Genomic DNA, 25,871 nt, shown 5'->3' on the forward strand with positions numbered 1-25,871 from the left:
TATAACAATGCATTATATTTTTTATAATAAAATATTTTTCATATAACTTATGATTATATAAATTTTAATATTTATTAATTTATTAATCTTTTTCTCTTCGATGGTAAATAATTAAAATTGAATAACAATGTAAAGCATAATCAATTATAATAATTACATAAAAATAGAAAAGTAAATCGTAGCATAACATCCTATGAAATAAAAGTATTTAGAATAAACAATAAATCTTTTTATTTAGCTTAAACCACGAAGTAACAAAATGAAAAGTCAGTCTTTTACTATAGAGAGTAGTAAGAGAAGGAATTGGAAAGAAAACTTTTTTAACTTTAGAATCATAATCATGCCACATAAAAATAGCAAATGTGCATTCATAATGTATTATAAAATAAAAGAATCAAAATAAAAAACGAGAAAATAATAAATAAGAAGGCTAAAAAAAATATAAAATATCATTTATTAACAAATCTCCTACTTGAATAAAAAGCATGAAAGATCTATAAATTCACATGTTTTATAATAGTTTTATCCATATTTTTTAAAACAAATGTTCACCAATTGCATTGATATGTTATATAATTTTCCACAAACCTAGAGAGCACTTAAAGTTTTTTTTTTTTTTTTTTAATCATGGCATTTTCATATATATATATATATAAAGAGACAAAATGACGTATACATAAGCTTTGTCCCCCATAAATGCAGTGGGGTATCATAATAAAAGATAATAAATAAAAGGTGTAATGGGCCCCCATAGTTATCATATAATATTGTAGATTAAAGTAACATGACATATATATATATATATATATATATATATATATATATATATATATATATATATATATATCATTTGATTTGAATAACATTGTTTTTCTTGATCTTATTCCAAAGAAAATCAAGATAAAACCACTAAGGACCCAATTGTGATGGCCATTATTGAGATATCCCCAAGGGCTTGTTTGGATGGCTGATTTTAATCCACAAATATGGGGAATATTCCAACCATCATTAATAAGAATAAGAGCCCAATAGTAATGTTGAAAGCATTCAATATTCCACCACCCAAATCAGAAAGAATAAGAAGCCAATTGACAACTTTCAGACAGAGAGAGACTCCCCTTCACATTACCATTAAACTTGATCCTGCAATCTCACTGAACAAGAGATCAATTCTCCCTCAAGGGAAAGAAATGAATGAAGAAAAAGAAGAAGAAAATCCTCACTTCCTACGGTCATATTCAATATAACTGCCTTAGCTACAAAGTTTTTGCTCAGGTTCAGATGCAAATGATGCCACAAGGTATAGAAGCCCAAAAGTGGGGGAAAATCAACTGCTCCATTACTACTAACTCTTTATAGTTTCTGCGTTGAAACGTCTGTCATTCGTCGTTAGTGGCATCATCTAAAATTGGGGAGGAAGATGATACATAGAGAGTGAGTACCTCTCATCCATTTAGCCGGTAACCTCTTCCTCTGAAAGCCACACCGGCTGCCCGTTCAGGCTGGGCAGGTGCAGTTGTCGGATATCCAATTCTGAAGCGGGCAACCAGTTTATGCCTGCATCATGTAAGTTAAGGAATTTGTGTAGTGTGCATAACTTCATAATCTTCCTGCAAACCTAAGAGTATTTCTTCACAAAAATGGAAAACGAAAGCATGAAACAATATCAAAATAAAATGCAAGACCAAAGGTGTCTTGGTCTGGCGGTAACATGGGGACCACTATGGAGCACACACCTTGATTCAATTTCTACCTAGCTACAAAAGAAGAAAAAAAATAAAAATCATGCACATATATAAGACATGAAGGATCCTCCAGTGAGAAAGAGGAAAATGAGCTTCTGAAACTTGACATAACCCAGCTATGATCACTTGAAAATGGAACAGAGGAAAGGCAAACATCATTATGACCCTGAGACAAGTCTAGCAATGTCATAATCATGCAGAAACTCTCCAAGAAGAAAATGGACCAAGAATTTACTTGTTATCTCATTCCGAAATCTGACCTCAAAATAAAGAATAAATAATAACAAAACAATAATTATCATACTAACAATAAAAAAGTAAGTATTTGCTCAGTCAAACTAGCTCCATTTTGCTTATGGATAAGAACCCAACATAGGCCCATCCATTCAAATGGCCATCTAAAGTAAAAATAGTAATAATAATAACAACGAGAAAATATATATACATACATATATATATTTGCTCAGTCAAACTAGCTCCATCGCTAAGGATAAGAACCCACATAAACCCATTTATTCAAATGACCATGTGGACCCCATCCAAAAATCCAGAAGCAAATGCTAGAGTTCTCTAGGATATTATTTACTATTATAAACTTCCATTTATTTAACAGGCTATCTATTATTAAGTGAACCTGGTGAAGCCTGCTTAGGCTCCTCAAAGTGAGTAGACAGTGTACAGATTTATGATAGATTTTATAGCCAATACAAGATGGGACATCAGTTGTATTTTGCATTTTATTTTTGTTATTAATGGTTTGTTAGCCAAGCTGGGGAATGGAATTTCAAAATGAAAACATAAAGAAGGATACACCCATCTTGGAGTTTTTAATATGTTCTTCCCTGTGGAAAGAGGATGCAGCACCGTCAAAAAATAGTATAGATGCCCTGCAACAATTCCCAACAGGTCTGGCAGAATCTGTGAACCAAAAATAACATCCAAAGCAAGCATTGCCCAAGGGAAATAAAATGCCTGCAAGAAATGAATGTTTATTAACATTAGCATAGCAGGGTTGGAGCCACATAAAAAAGTAATGCAGTTGCAATAGAGCAACCTAATTGTGATGCAGTGGTGGTAACAAAAATATATAAGCCAGCATACCTTGAGTTGAACAAGTCCATATAAGTTAATTTGGGCATTCGGAAACTCCCTGCTCCAGACATATAGAAGCATGAATACCAATGAAACCCCTAAGAAGGGAGTCCACAACAGAGGGATTGCTGATAATACCTAAGCATCCAAAGTCCAATAAGACAAGAATAAAGATAGTATTCTAATGTATTTTAATGCACATGACAATCTAACAGAAGAACTCTCTGATGCATTAGCCAACTTAAAATGACAGTCTAAAATGACCAGATAAAATATTAAGAGAAAAATAGGTTTCAGACATACCAGCAATGTCAGAGCTCCAAATATCATCATCCACAAGAAATCTGCCGTGCGCCTTTCAAATACTCCCTTCTCCAGCTGGACCCCATATCTGGCTCTGTAACAATATAACTTTGCAGTATGTAAATGCAGGGTAAAGGTAGGTTCCATGAAGCAATTTTTCAAGGTTCCCCTACAAACTCTAGACAAGTTACATGGAAATCCACAAAAGTGTGCACACAGACTTCAGGGTGAACTCAAGAGAAGCTTCTGGGATTTACACAGTTACACTTACATCATTAAGAGGCGAATTCCAAAATTGATTGAAAATTTTCCAAGGAAAAAAAAGTTTGTAACAAGCCTCCACACCTGCAAAAAAAACCAAGGTTCAGTAAGGTATGTAGGGCATAATATTCAAGTATAACACTTGTAAATAGAAGAACAAAATGTATTGATTGATTTTGCAACAATGTTTCATAGGTTATCTAAAATATGCATTTCAATGATGATCAAATCACCATCCTCATACATGCCACTACGTGAGGTGAAGTTTTAATCTCACATGCATATTTTGCCAGAGGTAAAGGCAGTGGTAGCACTAACCAAGAACAAATTGAGACAGTATTTTTTGCTTTATTTATTTTTTAAATATAAGACAAGATGGGGAAATTTATTAAGATTTTCATGCTTCAAGCGACAAAAAAAGGAAAAAAAGGAACCTAGTGATTGCTCTATTAATGAGTGATTCATATCAACTGATCAAGTTGGAAGATTCAAGTACTCCATGACCGATTTTGCATTAAGATGCAGCATCATAAGTCAGATATATCATATAAGATGGGCGCATGGCACAACTGGTTATGACATATACACTCAAGGCCATATACTGCAGCATCCTAAAGCATTACAATGCAGAAGTACCAAGAAATCCATAAATTGCGATATTTAACCTAATAGAAATTTAAAACTTACAGGCATGTACTCAACAAATAGAGAGGTGAAATTAGGAAAGAAAAATGGCATTAAGATCTGCATAAAATGGTGAAGATATCCCATAATTTAACCTTCCAATTATTTTTTTCCCCGATAAACAGAAAATATGTGAAGACAACAAGCAACTAAAAAGAGAACAAATTTGTTAACATCTATAGAACCAAGACACTTGGATACAACTTTATAAAAATGAGATCATGATTAGAAGCAAATACTTCATGTTTTAACACGTAAAATTAATCAAGACAACCATTTAAATAAATAAGACCTAGCATAATAGTATTTGATAGCATAATTTATATGTATTATAGATAGATGTCATTCCATACCTGAAAATGCTTGAATACCGATTCATATATTAAAGCGGTATACATAGGCGGAAACAATCCCAAATGGAATGCTGTAGTGGCAACCAAACACATGGTCCCATAAGCCTTGCTTATGGGTGGAAGAGAATTATAGAATCTGAAACATAGTAAAATAATAAATTTGAGAAATGGTTACCATCACCAGCCATGTCAAGGCAACAACAGTCAAAAGGAAAATAACACTTCATAAAGGTTTAACTAATAAATGGCCTTGTAAGAATCATATATATAAAAAAATAAAATAAAATAAAATTAAGTGTACCACTTACTAAATTTGTAAACACTTCATAGCAAGTGAAAAACAATACATGAAACAATCTTAATATCCTCCTGCAAATCAATGTGCTAGCTTCCCACAAAAAAACATAATTTACATTTCCATTCGTGTTTCTACTCCTGTGAATGTGTCTCATCATACTCCAAAAAAAAATGTAATTTTTCCTAGAGATATGACCAAAATTCCGAAAGATTTCAAACTCCTTGACTTTTGAAACTTTTCTTTGACATGCCTTTATATGATCATATCTGTATCAACCATAAGAATGATTTTTCTGCCCATTCAAATGTACAATTATCCAAACTAATTTAATATCATTCCTTGATAGTGAATTACTTGTCAATATCTGCTCAGTGTGATTGTTGAAGTAGAATCAGAAGCCTTCATCAGCATATGAGGGCTGCCTTCCAAAATCCAGCAAATCAAAATAGTCTAAACATAAAAAGCTACCCTAGATCCAGCATACCCACCAATCTAAACATAAAAATCTTTCCAAGTCCCAGTGAGGTAGCTCATCCTTTACATCAGACCATGGGAATGACCATGAGGGATTTGTTTGTGGCAATTGAGAAAAATGTGCTCACAAAGATTCAACTAATTGACCTTATAAGATTACTTAGTATGAATTCTAATACACCAATTCTAAGAATGCAACAAGATGACCACTAGTAGAGGTTGCGGAGAACTGGGTCAAAATTTTGTCTGCTTTGAATAGATTAATTATTTGTCATCCTAGAAAAATTGTATTAAATTATGAGAAATTTCAAATCACAACAAAAAACACTGCACCTTCACCTTCCACAAGAGGGTTTCAAGTTTTCAACTAGCTTTTGACAAGCAATGCCCAATGCCCAATAAAGCTATTTTTCTCTTACTATGCCTTCTACTGTGTAGAAACACGGTATAAAACCACAATCAAGGCAATTCAGATCAATATCACATTGTTGTAAACACGTAGAATGCAATAATAAGTGATTTTCACCACCACGATATCAACCAACGTGAAAGGCAAGATTCAATATTTCCTATCCTTCCTCAAATTTCTCAGAAACCAAATAGAGAATCGAAGTACCCGAACACAAGCAACTCAATATGCAGAAAAAAGGGTGCAAGTAAGAGAGATATAGAACGAAGATGGAACAAAATAGGATTTTGAAAGTTTGGAATCAAAGACGAACCAAGCAATTCAAGAACAACAGTAAAAATTATGATCAACAAAATCTGAAAGCACTCCTGTTTGGCTCCTGGGAAAATGAGGGAAAATAAAGGCAATTTCTAAACATTCTCCCCTTCGTCTCATTTCCCGAGAGCCAAACAGAAATAGAAGAGAACATAGAAATTACTCTGCTGGAGTCGACATTGAAACTGACAAGAATCTCCGATTCAAACCCTCTGCTCTCTTTCTCTCTAAACGCTGAATCTGAGAGAGACACCGAGTACTTAAAAGGGAATTTCAAAAGGCTGCTATGGGTAATTCCGTCATTTCAACTGCTTCAAGAAAGTTCCTCTAGGATCACTGTCTGTTACCCTAGGTTCCAAACCGGACCAATCCAGTAAAGCCATTAATGCAAGATCAGGGTCAACTTTGAAACTGGGCTGCGTTTTTTCAACTGTAAGCTGCGTTCTCATTGCTTAGAGACAAAGCTAAAGCCTCCTATTAGGCAACCGACGTGGCCTTCAGATGATGAAAATGACAGCGAGCTCATCCAATGGAGAGAAGCCACATGGCAGAAATCGATTGAGGCATTAATAGTTTGGATAAAAAATTAAATGATATTTAAAACTAAATAATATTTTTAAAAATTATAACATCTAATTTCAAGCATTCATGAGTAATTTAGGTTCACAAGCATATGGCAAAAAATGAAAGAAAGGGGTTGTTTGAGAAATTCTTAGGGCCTGTTTGGTTGTTGTTTTTTAAAACTGTTTTGAAAAATAATTTTTTATGTTTTTAAAAAAAAAAAAATGTTTGGTTGAGTTAATAAAAAAGTTTTTTAGAATAAGTAAAATAAAAAACATGTTTTAAAGTTATTATTTTTTTAATTAATAAAATGTTTTATTCCATTAATTTGATATTATAAATATATGAATAATTTTTCATATACATAATTCATTTAAATTAAAAAAAATTATTTCATTTTAAAATTTTCACATCAATTATAATTATTTTAAACAAATGATGATTTTGTCATCATGTGTAAATTGTTGTAAATGAAGAGTAGGGAATGACCACATTGATGGTCATTATGAACTCCATTTACTCATCTTTAAGATGAGTAATGGAAGTTCATATTATGAAGCCTATAAAAGGCTTCTTACACCCCATGTAAGAGCATCCCAAGAAAAGAAAGAAAAGTTCTTCCTCTCATTCTCTCTCTCTCTTTCTTTCACTTTCTCAATTCTCTTCTTTGATTCCTTCTTCCATATTATATATCAAAGTAATATATATTTTATCTCTATTACTTTGATTTGCATTATATTTGTCTTATTTTACAACATGTTATCAGCACGAATTGCTCTGAAGGTAATTCTCATATCTTAAACTTGAAGTTATTTATATAGAATAAAATTTTACATATTTATATTATTGTAAAATTGTTTTGTTACATATTGTTAAAAGTTATAAACAAATTATTTGATTTTGTTTATAATCAAAGTTATACCAATGCTATCAAGTTATTATAATTAATTCTAATAATATTGTTTTGTCATGTATATGAAGTTATTTGACAATGTCGAATATCACAAAACTCGAATTTGTGGCACTTGACATTTCGGGAAAGAACTCTCTATCTTGGATCCTTGATGTTGAAATACATCTTGATGTAATAATCTTGGAGTTATGATCAAAGAAGGAAATCAAGCATCCCTGCAGGATCACACAAAAACACTGATTTTCCTTCGTCATCATCTCCATGAAGGTTTTTTTTTTATATTTTAAAAAAGAGCTTTTGATGAAAAATCACTAGTCTCATCCAACTAGATTTGAATCATTCCCTAAAGTGAATGCAATATCGTCCCAAACTCGTAGACGTGGATGAGAATGTGGTTGTGGTCGTGGAAGAAATACCCGATACCATGGTTCTTATAATAATAAATCTCAGAAAATGAAAGCCTCATTGCACCACCAGAAGTGGAACAATACGAAATGGAACAATACTAGGGCAAAACAAGAAAATGGGAAGCGTTTACAAGATAAACCTCCTAAGAACCATGAGAATAATTGTTATAGATGTGGTATGAAGGGACATTGGTCACGTACTTGTCGTACGCCCAAACATTTGGTCGACCTTTACTAAGCATCAATAAAAGAAAAAGGAAAAGAGATAGAGATGAACTTTACCGATGGTGATGGATTGGACCTAACCTACTATGACATTGATTTCTTTGGAGGTCCCAATGAAAAAACAGACCATTTGTTAAATGATGAGAAAATTAACATTGATTGATGTTACTTTATATATGAAATAATATATTATTATGTCTTATATTTACATTTGATTTTCTTTTGTTATTTACATTATGCCTTGTTTTTTTAGTTATATCTAAAATCCATGTGTTATTTGGTCTCAAGATGAATGAGGATGATGTATGTCTCGTAGACTGTGCAACCACGCACACGATTCTTCGAGATAAAAGATATTTCCTCGAATTGACATTAATAAAAGCTAATGTAAGTACCATATCTGGTACTACAAACTTAGTTGAAGGCTTTGGAAGAGCAAACATAACGCTGCCAAATGGAACTAGATTCCATATAAATGACGCTTTATATTCTAACAAATCCAGAAGAAATTTGCTCAGTTTTAAAGATATCCGCAGAAATGGATATCATATTGAAACTATGAATGAAGATAATGTAGAATATCTTTACATTACTTCCATTATATCTGGCCAGAAGCTTATAATGGAAAAACTCCCGGCTTTTTCCTCTGGGTTGTATCATACAACTATGAAGCTTATTGAATCATATGTTGTCGTGAACCAGAAGTTCAACGACCCAAAAGTTTTTGTCCTTTGGCATGACAGGCTAGGTCACCCAGGGTCTTCAATGATGCGTTGAATAATCGAACACTCACATGGGCATCCACTAAAGAACCAGAAGATTCTTTCGCCCAATGAATACTCATGTGTTGCCTGCTCACAAGGTAAATTGATAATCAAACCATCTTTTACTAAAGTCATATCTGAGTCACCAATCTTTTTAGAAAGAATACATGGGGACATATGTGGGCCTATCCATCCATCATGTGGACCATTCCGTTATTTTATAACCTTAATAGATGCTTCTACTAGGTGGTCGCATGTTTGTCTTCTTTCTACACGTAACGTAGCCTTTGCTAGACTCCTTGCACAAATAACCAGATTACAAACACAATTTCCAGATTATCCAATTAAGACAATACGTCTTGATAATGCTGGCGAATTTACTTCTCAAACATTCATTGACTATTGCATGTCAGTAGGGATAAATATTGAGCATCCTGTTGTGCATACTCATACCCAGAATGGTTTAGCAGAATCCTTCATCAAACATCTCCAATTAATAGCTTGACCATTACTAATGAAAACCAAATTACCTACTTCCGCCTAGGGACATGCTATTATGCATGCTGCAGCTTTAATCTGTATTCAACCTACAACTTACCATGAATACTCCCCTTCACAACTTGTGCTTGGAAAACAACCAAATATCTCTCACTTACGAATCTTTGGTTGTGCAGTATATGTACCAATTGCACCTACACAACGCACTAAGATGGGTCCCCAACGAAGACTTGGGGTTTATGTAGGTTTTGATTCTCCATCTATCATAAGATATCTTGAACCTTTGACAGACGATGTTTTTACAGCCCGCTTTGCGGATTGTCATTTTAATGAGAGTGTTTTCCCATCATTAGGGAAAGAAAAGTCGATTCCTGAAGAACAACGAGAAATTAGTTGGAAGACATCTACTGTGACCCATCTTGATCCTCGTACAAATTAATGTGAACTAGAAGTTCAAAGGATCATTCATTTGCAAAATCTTGCAAATCAATTACCAGATGCATTCATTGATACAAAGAAAGTGACAAAGTCACATATCCCGACTGCAAATACTCCAGCACGGATTGATGTCCCTGTAGGATAGTTAACAAATGAATCTAAAATACGCTTGAAGCGTGGTAGACCTGTCGGCTCAAAGGATGTAACTCCCAGGAAGAGGAGAACCCAAGAAAAACTTGGCACTCTAGAATAGACCATCAAAATGACTGATCAGTTTAAAATTGATAAATCTATAGCCCTAGAAGAGGCACAAATAATGCAGAAAACCCCTGAAGAGGCACATATTGAACAAGAAGCCCTTGAAGAGGCACAAGTACCTGAAAATTGTGAGATCTCAGTAAGTTATGTACAAACGGGAGAAAAATGGGATAGAAATAATATTGTTATTAACAATATTTTTGCTTTCCAAGTGACCTCTGATATCATAAGAAATGATGAAGATCCCGAACCACGAAATGTGGAAGAATGTCAACATAGAAATGATTGGTCAAAATGGAAAGAAGCTATACAGGCAGAATTAAACTCATTAACAAAACGAGAAGTTTTTGGACCTATAGTCCAAACACCTGAAGATGTAAAGCCTATTGGGTACAAATGGGTATTTGTACGAAAGCGTAATGAGAATAATGAGATCATAAGATATAAAGCGCGATTAGTAGCACAAGGTTTCTCATAGAGACCTGGTATTGACTACGAGGAAACATATTCTCCCGTCATGGATGCAATCACATTTTGTTTCTTAATTAGTTTGGCAGTCTCAGAAAGACTGGATATGTGTCTCATGGTTGTTATTACAGCATATTTATACGGATCCATGGATAATGATATACATGAAAATCTCCGAATGATTTAAATTGCCTGAAGCAAATAATACAAAGCCTCGTAGCATGTACTCAATCAAGTTACAACGATCCTTGTATGGATTAAAGCAATCTGGACGCATGTGGTACAATCGCCTTAGTGAATACTTGCTAAAAGAAGGGTATGTGAATAACCCTATATGCCTATGCATCTTCATTAGGAAATCACAAATCAGATTTGCAATTATTGCAGTGTATGTTGATGACTTAAATCTTGTTGGAACTCTTGAAGAGCTCACAAGAACAACAAATTACTTGAAAAAGGAATTTGAGATGAAAGATCTTGGAAAAACAAAATTTTGTCTCGGCCTATAGATCGAGCATTTTCCAAATAGAGTTTTAGTACATCAATCAACATACATTAAGAAAGTTTTGAAGTGTTTTTATATGGATAAAGCGCATCCTTTAAGTTCTTCAATGGTTGTCCGATCCCTTGATGTGAAAAATGACTCATTTCGTCCTTGCGAAAAAAATGAAGAGTTACTTGGTCCTGAAGTACCATATCTTGGTGCTATTGGTGCATTTATGTATCTTGCCAATTGTACACGTCCAGACATTGCTTTTTCTGTCAATTTATTAGCAAGATACAATTCCGCTCCAACTCGAAGACATTGGAATGGTATCAAACATATATTGCATTATCTTCGTGAGACTACTGATATGTGTTTATTTTACTCAAGGGAATCAAAGCAAAAATTGCTTGGATATGCAGATACAGGATATCTTTCAGATCTACATAAAGGTAGGTCACAAACAGGGTATAAGTTTAATTGCAATGGTACTGCTATTTCATGGAGATCTGTCAAACAAACAATGGTGGCCACATCAAATCATTTAGAAATACTGGCAATTCATGAAGCAAGTCGCGAATGTATATGGCTAAGATCTATGATCCAACATATTTGGGAATCATGTGGACTCTCCTCTATCAAAGGTGACCCAACAATATTATTTGAAGATAATGCTGCATGCATTGCACAAATAACAGGTGGTTATATTAAAGAAGATAGAACTAAACACATTTCACCAAAATTCTTTTATACACATGAACTCCAGAAAAGTGGTGAAATTGATGTGCAACAAATACGCTCAAGTGATAATCTAGCATATTTATTCACAAAATCATTGCCAACCTCAACATTCAAGAAGTTAATACACAGGATTGAAATGCATCAACTCAAGGATATCGACATGAGGGGGAGTATGCTTGTAAAAGGGTGTTAGTGTACTGTACTCTTTTTTCCTTCGTCCAGGTTTTGTCCTACTGGGTTTTACTAGCAAGGTTTTTAACGAGGCAGTCCTAATATACCAAGAAAAGAATATTGTAATTTTTTTCCTTCGTTAGGTTTTTCCTATAGGGTTTTTTACTAGCAAGGTTTTAATGAGGCATATGCTTTTAATATGGTGGTCATCTAAGGGGAAGTGTTGTAAATGAAGAGTAGTGAATGACCACATTGATAGTCATTATGAACTCCATTTACTCATTTTTAAGATGAGTAATGGGAGTTCATATTATGAAGCCTATAAAAGGCTTTTTACACCCCATGTAAGAGCATCCTGAGAAAAGAAAGAAAAGTTCTTCATCTCATTCTCTCTCCCTCTTTCTCTCTCTCTCTTTCTTTCACTTTCTCAATTCTCTTATTTGATTCCTTCTTCCATATTATATATCAAAGTAATATATATTTTATCTCTACTACTTTGATTTGCATTATATTTGTCCTTATTTTACAACATAAATATATTAATTTCAATAATTTAAGAAATAAGAAAGGATTTGCGGGTGAGGTGTGGTGGTTAAGTGGAGTTCACCTTTGTGGAAATACAAAAAATAGCTAAAAAAATACTAAAAATATCAAGAGAAAACACAAAAAACAATTTATCATTTGAACAATAAAAAAATAATGAAAACATATTTTTATTGTTCTAAAAAAATGGTTTTTGATAACATAGAAAACACAAAAACCAAAAATACACTCCCTTCCCCAAACAAGTTTTTTGCGATTTTTGTTTTCTAGAATAATAAACATGCCCTTAGGTTTCATCAAAATTTATTTTATTAAAATTATTAATAAAAAATATTCATTTATATTACTTAAATAAAATAAAACACTTCATATCACTTTATTTCTCTCACTTAAATAAATTTTATGGCGGCGCCTCTAAATTCCTAATACTATATTTAAAGAAAGCCCCTAGGAGGATGAAAAAAAATTTGAAAAAAAAATAGCAAAAAACAAAAAGAAGGGAAGAGAAGTAAAAAAAACAGGGAAAAAAAAATGAATATTTACTATTAATAATTTATTTCTTAATTTTTTTAATTATTTTTATTAATTGAAAATCATCTTCAGTTTGATAGTAACCTTATCTACCAGTAGCCTTTTGGCTCCACCACGATAAACATATTTTTTATTTTATTTTGATATATTAATTTTCAAAAATTACATAAAAAAATTAACGGAAAAATGAAACTACCAAAAACTAAAATTAAGAATAATTTGATTATTTTCATGGTTTTTGTGTATTTTTTACACATGTTAATATAAGGGGTTACACTAGTGATAAATCACATGTCTTCTTTTCCTTGCATGCGTGGCAATGAAAAATGTTGTAGGAATAGGGGATTTTGAAAAATAAAAAAGACAATACAATTGGAAATAAAATTTAAAAATTTAAAAATTTTTAAAATATTTTCAAACTTACAATACATTTTGGAAGAATTCAATTAAAAATTGATTTTTGAAACAATCCAACCAAAATTTTTTTTTGAAGAAATAATTTTAATTAAATTTTGAAGTTGTTTTTGAAAAAACAATTTCTATAGTTGTTTCTCCTTCAATGTCATATAAATTGGTATAAATGTAGAAATAGTTTCAAATCTTTGCCACTTCAATAAATATCAAAGAAAACATGATATTTTTGTCAAAAATCGTAAAAGTTGGGGAATAATGTAATTACCATAGACAGTGATGGCGTCGCTTGTCGGTAAAAGTCAGTAAAATGGAAGGTTCAGATTGATTCCTTGTGGTGACGTGGTCCTATGTGGCAGAGCCTTGCCACGTAGTGAGCTCGAGATCGCCAATAGTTAATCAAAACCGCAGGGAAAAGTCACCGTACGAAGTAGAGCGGCGCCACTTGTTTTTGATTCCGGCAAAACCATTTCCAGACACGGTTCCACTCCTGCCAATCCAATCAACAGGAAACCACCCAACCAAAAGGTCCAAAACCATCAAAAGCCCCTGGAACCAGTAAAACCCAAACACTTCCAAAAACACAACCTCGGATCCAAACGAGTCGGCATTGCTCTCCACTGCGCACGCGACACGCCTCTCAACATTCCTCTTCGTCTCGAGAGATCCATCTCTCTCTCCAATTCTCTGTGGAGAAGAAAAAGTAAAAAGGAAAAAGAGAAGGAGATTCTGTTCTTTTGTGAGTTCTACTCCGGTTTCAGTTGGTAAAGTTTGGTGCTTTTGCAGCAAATCGAGAAACTGTTCGGTGAGATTGTGGCGATGGAATCTTCCAATAATGCTTCGACGACGAAAGTGATTACCGGCGACGCCGGATATGTGCTTGAAGATGTTCCTCATTTGACTGATTACATCCAAGGGCTTCCCGTATTTTCTCTTCCTCAAATCTCTTTCTCGCTCTACCTATTTTTTTTTTTTTTACGTGTTTGTGTTTGATTGGTTTTGTTTGGGGATGAATTTGATTTTTGTGATTTGTCTGTTGTTAATTGAGTGATTGGATGAGTACTGAGATGAACTTCATCTTGTTTTTGTTGATTGATTTGATCCATTTTTTTGCGTGGTTTTGCTACTGTTTGGTGAATTTTAGGTATTGGAAGTTTGCTGGTTTGTTTTTTGAAGTTTTAGAATCTGATGCTGTTGCGTTGTGAAATTAAATTATTAAAGCATCTGTTTTCAGGCTTTAGAATATTAGACAGTAGGGGAGATGTCGTTTGAATACACTTTCATTTTTCTCTTCTTTATTCTCGAGAGGACAAAAAATTTTATTTTATTTGAAAAGTTTATATTTTTCACTTTTTGAAAATTGAAAATGTTTTTACAAGGAAATGCACAAATTATTTCCTATTATGCTTTTGCTTCCAAAAATTATAAATGGAACTGCATCCTGATGATATCTTCTCTCAATTAAGTATCAATAGAAAATTTTGTATTTTTTTAAAAATTTACTAGGCTTCCAGTGTTGCACGAACACTCGGGTCAACTGCACGAATCTTTGCCTATTTATTAGCTCTATTTAAGCTTTTGTCTCCGTTAGATTAAAGACCGTCAGATTTTTATTTTTATTTTTTATTTTACTGCATTGAGTTGTACATTTTGATTTCTGGTGATATTTCTCATGTTTTTAAATCTTATTTATTTATTATTTTTGACTCAAAGACTATTCTAATTTTGGAAAATGGTTCTACCTGAAGTAGTTTAGTGCATATGAACAAGGAATTGATTGTAATGTACATTGTGAATAAAATCTTAGTTACTTACTTTCGGTGCTTGCTCATGTTGCAGACTTATCCCAATCAGTTGCAGACGAACCCCGCATATTCAGTTGTTAAGTAAGTTGATATTTACCTTCTTGGCTACTTCCAGCTGATACAATCTTTAGTTGTTGCACATGCTTGTGGGTGAACTTTGAAAAATATGATGATTCCTTGCATGGCTTTTTGCATTCAGGCAGTACTTTGTTAATGTAGACGATTCTGTGGCTCAAAAGGTGAGTTCTACCATGTACTGTGTTTTGGTGCGTCTTAGGCATGAAAAGTTTGGTCCCAAGGCAAAGAATTTCTTTTGCATGTTTTAGAGGGGCTATACTTTTAACCGGATTTTGGAATTATTGACCATATCTTCAAATGTGTTTATGTTAACCATTTGTAGATCGTTTGTCACAAGAATAGTCCAAGAGGGACACATTTCCGACGGGCAGGGCCTCGCCAAAAGGTACGTCTTCTTCTTTTCTCGCAGTGCAAGTCGAATGATGATGTATCATGCATATTTACTATGTAACTTTTAATGGTGCTCAGGTGTATTTTGAGTCAGATGAAGTGCACGCATGTATTGTAACATGTGGTGGTCTGTGCCCTGGGCTCAACACAGTGATCAGGGAAATTGTGTGCGGCCTTTCCCACATGTATGGCGTCACAAGGATCCTTGGGATAGATGTGAGTGATTATTCTGACATAACTTTCCAAGAAGAGGTTGTTGTCAGCTTACATTTTGATCAAAATCAGGGTTGTAATTACAATTTCTCCCTCTCAGCTGCTTGTATTTTCCTACTAAGCATCCTATAGGTGAATCTGTAAATAATGATGATTGATAATTCCATTACCCCGGATCTAAAATTCACTTGCCTATGACTTTTAGCTTTTGTAAATGTGCATTGCATTGCTTTTTATGATTTTCATATTTTGCTTTCATCATTCAAGTGAACACATTAACTTCCAAAGATGTGGCAAGAGGACATGGCAATGTTAAGAAATTGAAAAATTAAATCACATTTTTAAAGTTTGAAGATACAATAAATAAGAAATCATTTTTTAATGTGTACTACTGTAAATGTCAGCATAGGTGTGAAACATATTCTAGATAAAATATCATTGTGGAAGTATTTTTTTTTTAATCATATAGAAACATCATTTATAGGATTACTTGCATCAGATTTATTTTGTCTTCCAATTCCTCTCTCCCACTTCACAGCTAGGTATTATCAATGAAAACAATTTGGCCTTTGCAGCAGGTAATTTCCATTTAACATTTTGATACTATTTGAAGATAATTTTGCTTCAACAATGGAAATATTGGCAGAAAATCTATACCCATCTCTGAAAAAATGAGGGTAGGAACATGACAACCACAGTTGTTGTTAGAGCTTATTAGATGAAATACGCTATTATGTCCAGATAGAGATATAGGCACACACAACCTTTGAAAGAAAATTGGCTTTAAAAAGAAAATGAAAAAACAATATGTATTAGGGAATTGCAAATTGAAGAAAACTTATTAATTAAGATTTAGCTATTACTTGTATTAATAGACAACAGCATTTGAAAATAAAAGAAAATATTTCACCAAAATGCATAATATTTTGCAGTATCATCACAAGCATAAATCATTATTTGTTAGTTGTTAATTTAGTATTGTCATTTTCTTTCCTTTTTAATGTAATCAATATGTTTATCCAATGCCTGTGACTGATGGATTGTATGCATAAAAAAATATTTAAATCACAATGTTTGAGATTTTGTTGTACATGGTTCAGTAGTCTTACCAGAAAATGATATTTGAGGCATTTGTAGGGAGGATACAAAGGATTCTATTCTCGAAATACCATTCCTTTAAATCCCAAGGTTGTGAATGACATCCATAAACGTGGCGGTACTGTCCTTGGCACATCAAGAGGAGGCCATGATACCTCAAAGATAGTTGACAGCATTCAGGATCGTGGGATTAATCAGGTGCCTAAAGGATTAATTTTTCATTGTGTTCCTTAAATGATGGTTATTATGATTTCTGAAATTGGAATTCTATGTACAGCTGTAACTGCCAGGGCATGCAATTTCCATGCATGATGTTGATTCATTTTCTTTTGATGTTCCAGGTTTATATAATTGGAGGTGATGGAACACAGAAAGGAGCATCTGTGATTTTTGAGGTCATTTTGTAAATCATTTAATCATAAATCTGTGCTGAGCTTGTATTTGTAGCATTGTTCACTTATCCTCTGGTCAGCATCATGTCTACCTGTTCTTAACCATTTCCATCTGTAAATAGCATTCCGTCTTCTACAAGTTCTGAACAGTTAAAAGAAAACACCTTTCTCTCTTATCCTCAATGGGATCAGGTTCTTGAACCTTACCTGCTACTTTGATATTCCAATCCTAAAAGCACTTGGAAAATAGCACATCAAACTATACACAAAGTATACAATTAAGGCCAAAAGGCAAAAGAGAGAGAAAGGAAAAGCAAATACCAACAAACCAAACAAAAACCAAACTCCCTACACCCCTAGAAAGCTGGACTGCCCCCAGAAGGTACTCCCAAAACCAGGAAATACCCCAAACCTAGGCCAACTTTAACACCTTAAAACCTGGAAAGAACACAATCTGCCCCCTGAGCAAGTCTGCAACCAGATTCCCTCAGCCAAACTATCATGATTCATCAACCTATCCTATATCTAAACCAAAGATCACAACCTAAGGGTGTGCAAGGGATTTCTTGACAAATCTCAGATGAATACTGTCATTTGTGATGTCAAATATGCACTCAAATGTTCGTACACAACTAAATCACACATTTCATTGCTCCACAAGGGTTTATGCATCGTGTGTGCATGGGTGTGTGTGTGTATGTGTAATTGACTGCTAAATCTGATTCTAGAACAATGTAATTGATCATTGTTCTTTGTGCTAGCCATACTCAAATGATCTAATCTGATCATGCAGGAAATTAGACGCCGTGGTCTCAAAGTTGCAGTTGCTGGAATCCCCAAAACAATTGATAATGACATTCCAGTACTTCTTGCCTATTGCACCTGAATTAATTTTGTTCTTTTCTCCATCTTTTTCAATAAACCTTGCATTAGCCTGTAATGTGTCTTCACCTTAGACTGCCTTCTCTTGATTCAGGTTATTGACAAATCCTTTGGTTTTGATACTGCTGTTGAAGAAGCACAGCGTGCCATTAATGCGGCACATGTTGAATCTGAAAGTATTGAGAATGGTATTGGCATGGTGAAGCTAATGGGACGCTACAGTGGTAACTTTTACATTTATATTTGATATTCAGATTTACTTAAAAGTTTTTTAACTGTGTAAGTGAAGTGAGGAACGTTGAATTATTGGATTTGTTGTGCAAGCCTCTTCCAAGTAATCTTGATTTCCAATTTTTCCTACAAAGTATTTGGATTTGATGTGCAGGATTCATTGCGATGCATGCTACACTTGCCAGTCGAGATGTAGACTGTTGTTTGATTCCAGAGTCACCATTCTATCTTGAAGGGAAAGGTGGACTTTTTGAATTTATAGAAAGACGTCTCAAAGAAAATGGACACATGGTTATTGTGATGGCTGAAGGAGCAGGACAGGAACTTCTGTCAGAGAGCTTACTTTCCATGGGGCAAGATGCTTCAGGAAACAAGCTGCTCCAAGATGTTGGACTCTGGATGTCTCATAGAATCAAGGTATCTCTCATGCTCCAAACTAATTTCACTAGATTTGACACCTTATGACCATTTTAAGTTTTGGTTATCACACATTATTCATTTCAATACATGTGCATCTATATGTTCATCAGGACTTAAACTCAGTGCATTTTTCATGGTTATTTTTCAGAATTTAGTGATCCTTGAAATATCCTGGAGTGGTCAATGCTGTATTAAACTAATATCTCAGTTATCTCTCTGGTTTTTTTTTTTCCCTTCTTATCAAGCTTCTCTTATGGATGTTCACTGATGTGGCAGTCCCGTTCCTTTTACATAGGAGAAGCAATAAAAAATAGCAGCCCACATGGTGACTTGATTTTGTCAGTTTTCACCTGACTGCAATAAGGAGATTTTGTTAGCAGGAAATGTATTTTGTGCTATTCATTCATTTTTCCTGATATCTTAGCAATTTTCTCTTCTGCTATTGATGCGTTATACCTGACGAATGGTCCTGTAGGCTATAAGTCCATAAAAAGAAATTTTTGCCAGGTAACGTGGAGGGTGTTTGGTAAATCAACTTAATGACTTAATATATGTTAATAATTTAATTTAAGTCATTAAGTAGATTAAGCATTTTTGGTAAAATAACTTGATATCACAACTTAAAGTAAAAAATAACTTTAAGTATTAAGTTAAAATAATAAACTTATTCTTAATCTCAAATCTCTTCGTCTCATTTGCCCATATTTAGTGAGTGTATATTTCACAATCATGACGTTACATTCACAATTCATCTCTTATAGTAAATATTTTTGTAGTTATTTTATGCATCTATAGTACTTTAAATATGGATATTTTAACAAATAAATTTATTGCTTAAGATTATTGAAAATATAAATATTAGTCAAAATTAATGAGGATAAATGTCAATTTTAATGATTTAGAATAAATTTTAAATAACTTTAACAAACAACTTTAATACTTAAAATAAAAATTAAGTAATAAGTATTAAATTTTACTAAACACCCTTCAACAGTTTCTTTTTTTGGGTGTTGCAGGATCATTTTGCAAGACAGCGTAAGATTGCCATTAATCTGAAGTATATAGGTCAGTGACTTCAGATTTGTGTTTGTTTATTTATTTTTCCTTTTAGATTTGGCTTAGTAACAATAGATTCTAAGCTATCCTGAGTTGTCTTGCAGATCCTACATACATGATCCGTGCTATTCCAGGCAATGCATCTGACAATGTGTACTGCACACTCCTTGCTCAAAGTGCTGTTCATGGAGCAATGGCAGGTTACACTGGCTTCACGATTGGGATTGTCAATGGAAGACATGCATACATTCCTTTCCATGTACGTTCTTCACTGACCTAAAATGAGTTATATTTTTATGCAGTAGATAATGGTATTAATTGTTCACTAGTCCACATGCATTTCCCAAACATATTTTCAAGTGACTCCAAACTCGATAATTCCATAATTCATGTTATTCAATACTAAATGATGCATATAGGCCTTCCTTGTTCATATTTTACATCTATATCAATTTTCATAGGTTTAATTTAGAAGAATTGCATGTTTGCTTTGTGATTATTTGAATAAAAGAATCATGTCAAACCTCCTGGTTATTCATAAGAATCTACTCGTATCTAAGCTTCACACCCAATCATGGGTTGACATACCTGGGAAATCACATGGCATGTAACTTAAAAAGAATGCATTCCTTTTGACTTCCCAGAATGCCTGTACTTTCTTCAATGAATCACTTAAATTTGTTGACAAACATATGAACTTGAGTTGAATTTCTATATATTTAATTAGTGGCCTCACAAGCACAACCAAAAAGAATTCATGGTGTCCTCTCTTGAATGAATGATTTTGCTCTTAGGTTTTGATACAGAACAGTTGAGGTTACAAAACTTTTGTGTTTGACTGATGTGCAGCGCATCAATGAGAGTCGGAACAAGGTTGTGATAACCGACAGGATGTGGGCAAGGCTCCTTTCGTCAACAAACCAGCCAAGCTTCCAGAACCCCAAAGATGTTGCTGAAGTCAAAAAAGAGGAAGCACCTGCCACTGGGTTGCTGGATGGGGATAACTCTAAAGATGACCACAAGCCAGTTGACCAAAAAGCATAACAGCATGACATACAAGGGAGTATAGCAGTCACCTTTACTTTCATTTCGTCGCATCCTAAATGTTGAGGGGTTCACGGGTGATCTACCCATTTTAGTTTATGATATTACTAGCTTAGAAGCAATGTGTGCCACCGAGATATATTTGTTTGAACTCAAAAACATTTTGGTGATAAAAGCAGTGTTAAATGTTGAGGGGTTCACAGGTGATCTACCCATTTTAGTTTATGATATTGAGAGGCCGTATGCCGCTAGCTTAGAAGCAGTGTGTGCCACTTGAGATATATTTTTTTAACTCAAAAACATTTTGGTGATAAAAGCAGTGTAATATTGATTCAGTTCATGGGGTTTGAATATTTGAACATCTGAACATCTTTAAGTATTTGAAAGTACAAAAATCACAAAGACTTTTTACCTGTGTCTCAATTTAGGTCACTGAGAGTGCCCAAATGTCAAATAGGTCATTTTGTTAATATTTTTCATAAAAAATGGATAGAGAGAGAAACTCATATGACAAACCCAAACAAATTGGACATACCAAACATACTACAAAAGTTTCTACAAAATGTGTATGTATATGATTTTCATAAGCTTTTTTCTATCAAATTTTGACGAAAAATCTTAATGAAAAAATCTATTTGACATTGGGGTTTAGGGAATGATATTGCTTTAAAAAAAAAAAAAATCAAGAAAGAACAATGTATAATAAAATTTGAGAGCAAAGAACACTGTACAAAAGTGATTTTTGTAATTTACCTGAAAGTTGATCGCTATCTTATTTGAGAGCAAGAAAGAACACTGTATGATAAATTCAAGATACCTTTGAAATCAAATGAACTTAAGGTACAAAAGAATATGGTTTTATTTATACAGAAGAGCTTCTTGCAGGTACACAAAACGCGATGAACTTGAACAGAAGTGAGAAACTGAAATGATATGAGTGAAGATACCACCATTTTTCGTAAAGATTCAAATTTTTTTCCATCACAATTCACCCAAAAGTTCAACCAGAACTTGTTGAATCGCTACAATCAGAGGCCTGTTGAAAAATGACCAACATACAATTTGAATCAAGCCCTATAGACACCGGAGGGATCTGCATTCTGAACAATCCAGGGATGCTCAAGGAGCTTGTGTAGTGGGAGCCGCTGCGAAGAATCCTTCACCAGCATCTATTATTAAAAGAAAAAAATCAGCATTGCAAATAACTGAAACTTGAAGCTGTTCAAGTGGTGTAGATAATGAAATCCTTTTCTGAAAATGTAACGAGAGTCGAACCTGACTGATGAGGTCCTTCGCTGTAGAAGAGACTATTGGTTTTGGGGGGAACTTTAAATCAACTTGCACAATCCTGGAAAAATAATGGTATAAACCATGAGAAAGTGAAGGAGCATATCCCATTAACAGTTTCAAAATCATAAATATATATTTTCTTGGATCAGGTTTTGATCATCTCATCTGAAAATTAACTGGTGTTCAATGAACGATATTGTTGCATCCCAACACCTTTGGCATTAAGACACACACTTGATGCATGTTCCTTACTCTTCTCTTACAGTGAAAGTATAAGAAAGGCATCTCAAAGACATAAATGCCATGGTTTTTGATAATATCCGAATGTTACCTTCTGTAGGTGTCTGAGTGTTCCTTAGCCTCAAAAGGAGGAACCCCATAAAGAAACTCATAGCAAAGTACACCAAGGCTCCATATGTCCACACTAGCATCATGCTCCACACTCTCCACTGTTCAAGAAAAGTCAGTTATTCATCTTAAAAACACAAGAAAGATGAAATTTGGCAGGGGTTTTCAAAAGAACTGGTTCTGAACAACTATAGAAATTTGTTCTTTGACACAAAGAACTGAGTTTTGAGCCTGAAAAATCTATCTTGGACTGGGAATTGCTTCACAGATACAACCAAATTCATTGTAGAACCAAGTCGGGAAAGAACATAAAGAAGCTTATATACATACCCATCTCAGGTGGAAGGTAGTCCAGTGTGCCACACATGGTCCTTCTGCGGTTAAATGTGTGCACTGACCATCCAAAATCTGCAATCTTAAGTTCACCCTGAGAAAAGGAACCCAATCAATATTAGAAGGTGCATGATATGTCTCATGATCAACTAAAAACAAGCAGGGGCTCAAAAAGTCACCTGTGCCCCAACTAACAGGTTCTCAGGTTTGATGTCTCTGTGTATTACATGCTTCCCATGGCAATATATGAGAGCCCGAGCTAATGAAGCAACGTACTATTCAATCCACCATGAACACACCATTACTTGTAGTTAGTTTTCTATAGATAAATAATTAAGAAGGGACATTGTATCGTTAACCATTACATATACAGAGCGGCCCAGATATGGGGCATGTGCTTTATGTATATTTTGGAATACTGTCTGGCCTTGCAGGAAAAGGAGAATGGGAACTTAGAAGTTTTCCCTTCTCCAAAATTCCACATGGAAAAAAAGGCCAAAATGAAGTTCTTAGTAGATGAGGGCCAAAAAAGACTCACAGTAGCAGCACGCCTTTCACTGAAGTATTTACACTTCTGTAGCTCCTTGTAGAGTTCACCTTTGGCCGCATATTCTAATATCAAATACACTCGTTTCTGCAAAATATCAAACATTAAAGGAAAAATAATGTTTGGTCAATTGTCAGTATATTTCCCCCTTGAGACGTGTTTTAAGTGCTGTAAAATTCGAAGAGCTTTTTACCTGATCATAAAAGTACCCATAAAGGCGCAAGATATTGGGGTGTCGAAGATGACTTTGAATTTCAACTTCCCGGCGAAGCTGATGCTCAACCTGAGACTGTTGCAGTTGGCTCTTGAAGAGCACTTTTAGGGCCACAATATGATTGCTTCTCTGTTTCAGAAACAATGCATTAGATTGAGTACATTGATTGATATCCCACTTCAAATTAGTAACAAAAATTTGGAGTCTGCACAATTCCCACTCCAAATAGCTGTGAGATGTGGTTGAAATTTTATTTTCTTCTCTCCATGGAAAATAAATGGAGAGAGCAGAATGAAAACAAGTACTTGTAGGCCACATGATAGAATGAAACAGAAAAATCCCACTGATAGAAGATAGAAAACTGCAACCTCTCTGTTTGGTCTTCGAGAAAATGTGTTTCAACTACTGTTTGAGTCTTCTGCTTTTTACTATTTGAATCAGGCTTTCCAGTTTTTGAAAATAGACTAACACACAAAAATTCAAAATTATATTTTTCTCTTTGAAAAGAGCAAAGGGAAACAGGAAAAAAACACTTAAAAATGGAAATAGAAAAGTAGCCAAAACCAACAAGCACCCAAAAAGGAACAAACCCTAGAACATGCAATTGAATAGAGATTACTCACTCTCTTTTCCCTCGCCAAATAGACATGACCGAACTTTCCTCGCCCCAGGGGTTTTCCAATGTCAAAGTCATTTAGGGTCCACCTTTTTTTCTCCACTGCTGGAACATCTGAAGAAGCCTATACAAATGAAATCACAATTAGAAGCCTAACTACATTTACAACATTATTACCAGCCAGACAAAGAATCCAAAAAGTATTCCAGATATTGTAGCAGCCCAGCTTTGCCTGAATAGAAGCAATTTCAGACCCCAAAAAACCAAAATTCGGAAAACCAACTCTTAAACTTGCTTCCCTGAAGTTCTGTTTGGTTGCTGAGGTAAAGGACAAAGAGCAAAGAGAGAGAAATCGATATGTTCAAAATTTTCCCATTTGAGCAGCCAAGAAGACAAAAAGCCTGGAATCACCAACCCGAACCCTTTGCTCCGGTAAAACTTTCATTCTGGAAACCAAAACAATATGAACCAAAAGATTCAAAACTTTCTTCTCTTTTTACCCATATTTCTCTCAGCAACCAGCCCTAGGGATAAGACATTATCCACAGAAGATCCCTAAACCTATATTCTAAAAATCCAAACTTTCAAATCAAAACACCACACTAAAAGCCCAAAATTTCCAATCAAACAAACCCACACTCGAAAACTCGTCGATGCGTTTCCATGATGCACTGATCTGCACTACAAACGAGCCGTGAAACCACAATTTTTACATTCCAAAATGAAACCCGCCGTTTGGTTTCCCAGAGCAGAAAAGGCAAGAAAATCAAAGAAATTTCTGAATCCGAGATTAACTATTGAAAACCCAAAACAACATAAGCACAACACTATGAATTTCAAACCCTAGATTTCAAAATCTCACAAAACAAACCAAAAATAAATTTAAAAAATTAAAAATCCTAACCAAATTCAAGAACCTAGAGAGAGAAAGGTGAGCGTGGTTTTCTTCAGTTACCTTCTCCTGAGGTTGAGTCTCTGCGGCGATCGCCATGAGAGGGAAAGAACCTACAGAGAGGAAGTAGAGAGCGGAAATCTAGAGAGAGATTGATGGAGGAAGACGAGGAGAGACGGGGAGGAAATGACCGTAGATTGTTGTTTGAATAACACCATTGCAACGGTCATAAGTTGTACGGTATGACACGTGGCCCAATTACATTTGACCATACTTTCAAATATTTTTTTCTTTCTTATTTTATTATTTCTTTCAAGTTCAGGAGCGTCTTGGGAATCTTGACAGGAGTTAGTGATAGAGTCACTAACGGCAACACCTTTATCGGTGACAGTCGCAATATTTTTACCGTTGATATGAGTGGATCGCTTGGAGGTGGGGATCTACGGTAGACCGATAAGTAATTAAGGACTGTTTGGATTGGTTTTCAAGAAACAAAAAGCCTTTTTTAAAAATTAAATAAGAGATTTTGAGGGATAAAAATGTTTATATTAATTTTTATTCATATTTATCATAAAAATAATTATACAAACATATATAATGATTATAAATAAAATTATAAACATAAAAAATATTTTTAAAATATATTTAAAAATATTAAAAACATGTTATATTCTT

At 34.2% G+C, this 25,871-nt stretch overlaps 3 protein-coding genes across 4 annotated transcripts; 1 reads left to right on the plus strand and 2 right to left on the minus strand.

Moving 5' to 3' along the window:
- Window positions 1-987: 987 nt before the first annotated feature.
- Window positions 988-6,286, minus strand: LOC117913699 (derlin-1). Of its 2 annotated transcripts, XM_034828757.1 has the most exons (8): window positions 6,098-6,286; window positions 4,439-4,574; window positions 3,412-3,485; window positions 3,141-3,234; window positions 2,847-2,975; window positions 2,557-2,717; window positions 1,443-1,557; window positions 988-1,154 (listed from the first exon to the last, which is right to left on the minus strand). In XM_034828757.1, the coding sequence occupies exons 1-7, from the start codon at window positions 6,112-6,114 to the stop codon at window positions 1,446-1,448; spliced, it is 723 nt and encodes a 240-aa protein (XP_034684648.1). In that variant the 5' UTR covers window positions 6,115-6,286; the 3' UTR covers window positions 988-1,154; window positions 1,443-1,445. The 2 variants fall into 2 exon arrangements, with proteins under 2 accessions (XP_034684648.1, XP_034684647.1); XM_034828756.1 differs by having other exon boundaries at window positions 1,009-1,557; window positions 6,098-6,283.
- A 7,541-nt stretch (window positions 6,287-13,827) lies between these two features.
- On the plus strand, window positions 13,828-21,291 carry LOC117912746 (ATP-dependent 6-phosphofructokinase 6). The gene is made up of 14 exons (XM_034827436.1): window positions 13,828-14,050; window positions 14,134-14,271; window positions 15,187-15,233; window positions 15,352-15,391; window positions 15,553-15,615; window positions 15,699-15,836; window positions 16,971-17,129; window positions 17,273-17,326; window positions 18,117-18,185; window positions 18,300-18,429; window positions 18,591-18,853; window positions 19,873-19,921; window positions 20,017-20,171; window positions 20,762-21,291. Exons 2-14 carry the CDS (start codon window positions 14,167-14,169, stop codon window positions 20,954-20,956), a joined length of 1,467 nt encoding a protein of 488 aa, XP_034683327.1. The 5' UTR covers window positions 13,828-14,050; window positions 14,134-14,166; the 3' UTR covers window positions 20,957-21,291.
- Window positions 21,292-21,756: 465 nt separating this feature from the next.
- LOC117912748 (serine/threonine-protein kinase Aurora-1) lies at window positions 21,757-25,368 on the minus strand. The gene is made up of 9 exons (XM_034827437.1): window positions 25,260-25,368; window positions 24,317-24,428; window positions 23,668-23,819; window positions 23,466-23,561; window positions 23,107-23,202; window positions 22,925-23,021; window positions 22,578-22,695; window positions 22,232-22,304; window positions 21,757-22,125 (listed from the first exon to the last, which is right to left on the minus strand). Exons 1-9 carry the CDS (start codon window positions 25,293-25,295, stop codon window positions 22,024-22,026), a joined length of 882 nt encoding a protein of 293 aa, XP_034683328.1. The 5' UTR covers window positions 25,296-25,368; the 3' UTR covers window positions 21,757-22,023.
- Window positions 25,369-25,871: the final 503 nt, after the last annotated feature.

This window comes from Vitis riparia, chromosome 4 (genome assembly GCF_004353265.1).
Source record: "Vitis riparia cultivar Riparia Gloire de Montpellier isolate 1030 chromosome 4, EGFV_Vit.rip_1.0, whole genome shotgun sequence".
Classification (NCBI taxonomy): Eukaryota; Viridiplantae; Streptophyta; class Magnoliopsida; order Vitales; family Vitaceae; genus Vitis; species Vitis riparia.

Bases quoted from the DNA above. Each gene is read 5' to 3' on its own strand.
- LOC117912748 (XM_034827437.1), bottom strand. From the start codon at position 25,295: ATGGCGATCGCCGCAGAGACTCAACCTCAGGAGAAG. The intron at 22,696-22,924 runs GTATGTATATAA...TTTCTTGAACAG, and splicing joins CTACCTTCCACCTGAGATGG to TGGAGAGTGTGGAGCATGAT. The intron at 22,126-22,231 runs GTTCGACTCTCG...TTTTAATAATAG, and splicing joins CGAAGGACCTCATCAGTCAG to ATGCTGGTGAAGGATTCTTC.
- LOC117912746 (XM_034827436.1), top strand. From the start codon at position 14,167: ATGGAATCTTCCAATAATGCTTCGACGACGAAAGTGATTACCGGCGAC. The intron at 15,837-16,970 runs GTGAGTGATTAT...AGGCATTTGTAG, and splicing joins CAAGGATCCTTGGGATAGAT to GGAGGATACAAAGGATTCTA. The intron at 17,327-18,116 runs GTCATTTTGTAA...CTGATCATGCAG, and splicing joins GAGCATCTGTGATTTTTGAG to GAAATTAGACGCCGTGGTCT.
- LOC117913699 (XM_034828757.1), bottom strand. The intron at 3,486-4,438 runs GTATGGAATGAC...TTTTTTTTGCAG, and splicing joins CGGTATTCAAGCATTTTCAG to GTGTGGAGGCTTGTTACAAA. The intron at 2,976-3,140 runs GTATGTCTGAAA...TTGGATGCTTAG, and splicing joins TTGGAGCTCTGACATTGCTG to GTATTATCAGCAATCCCTCT.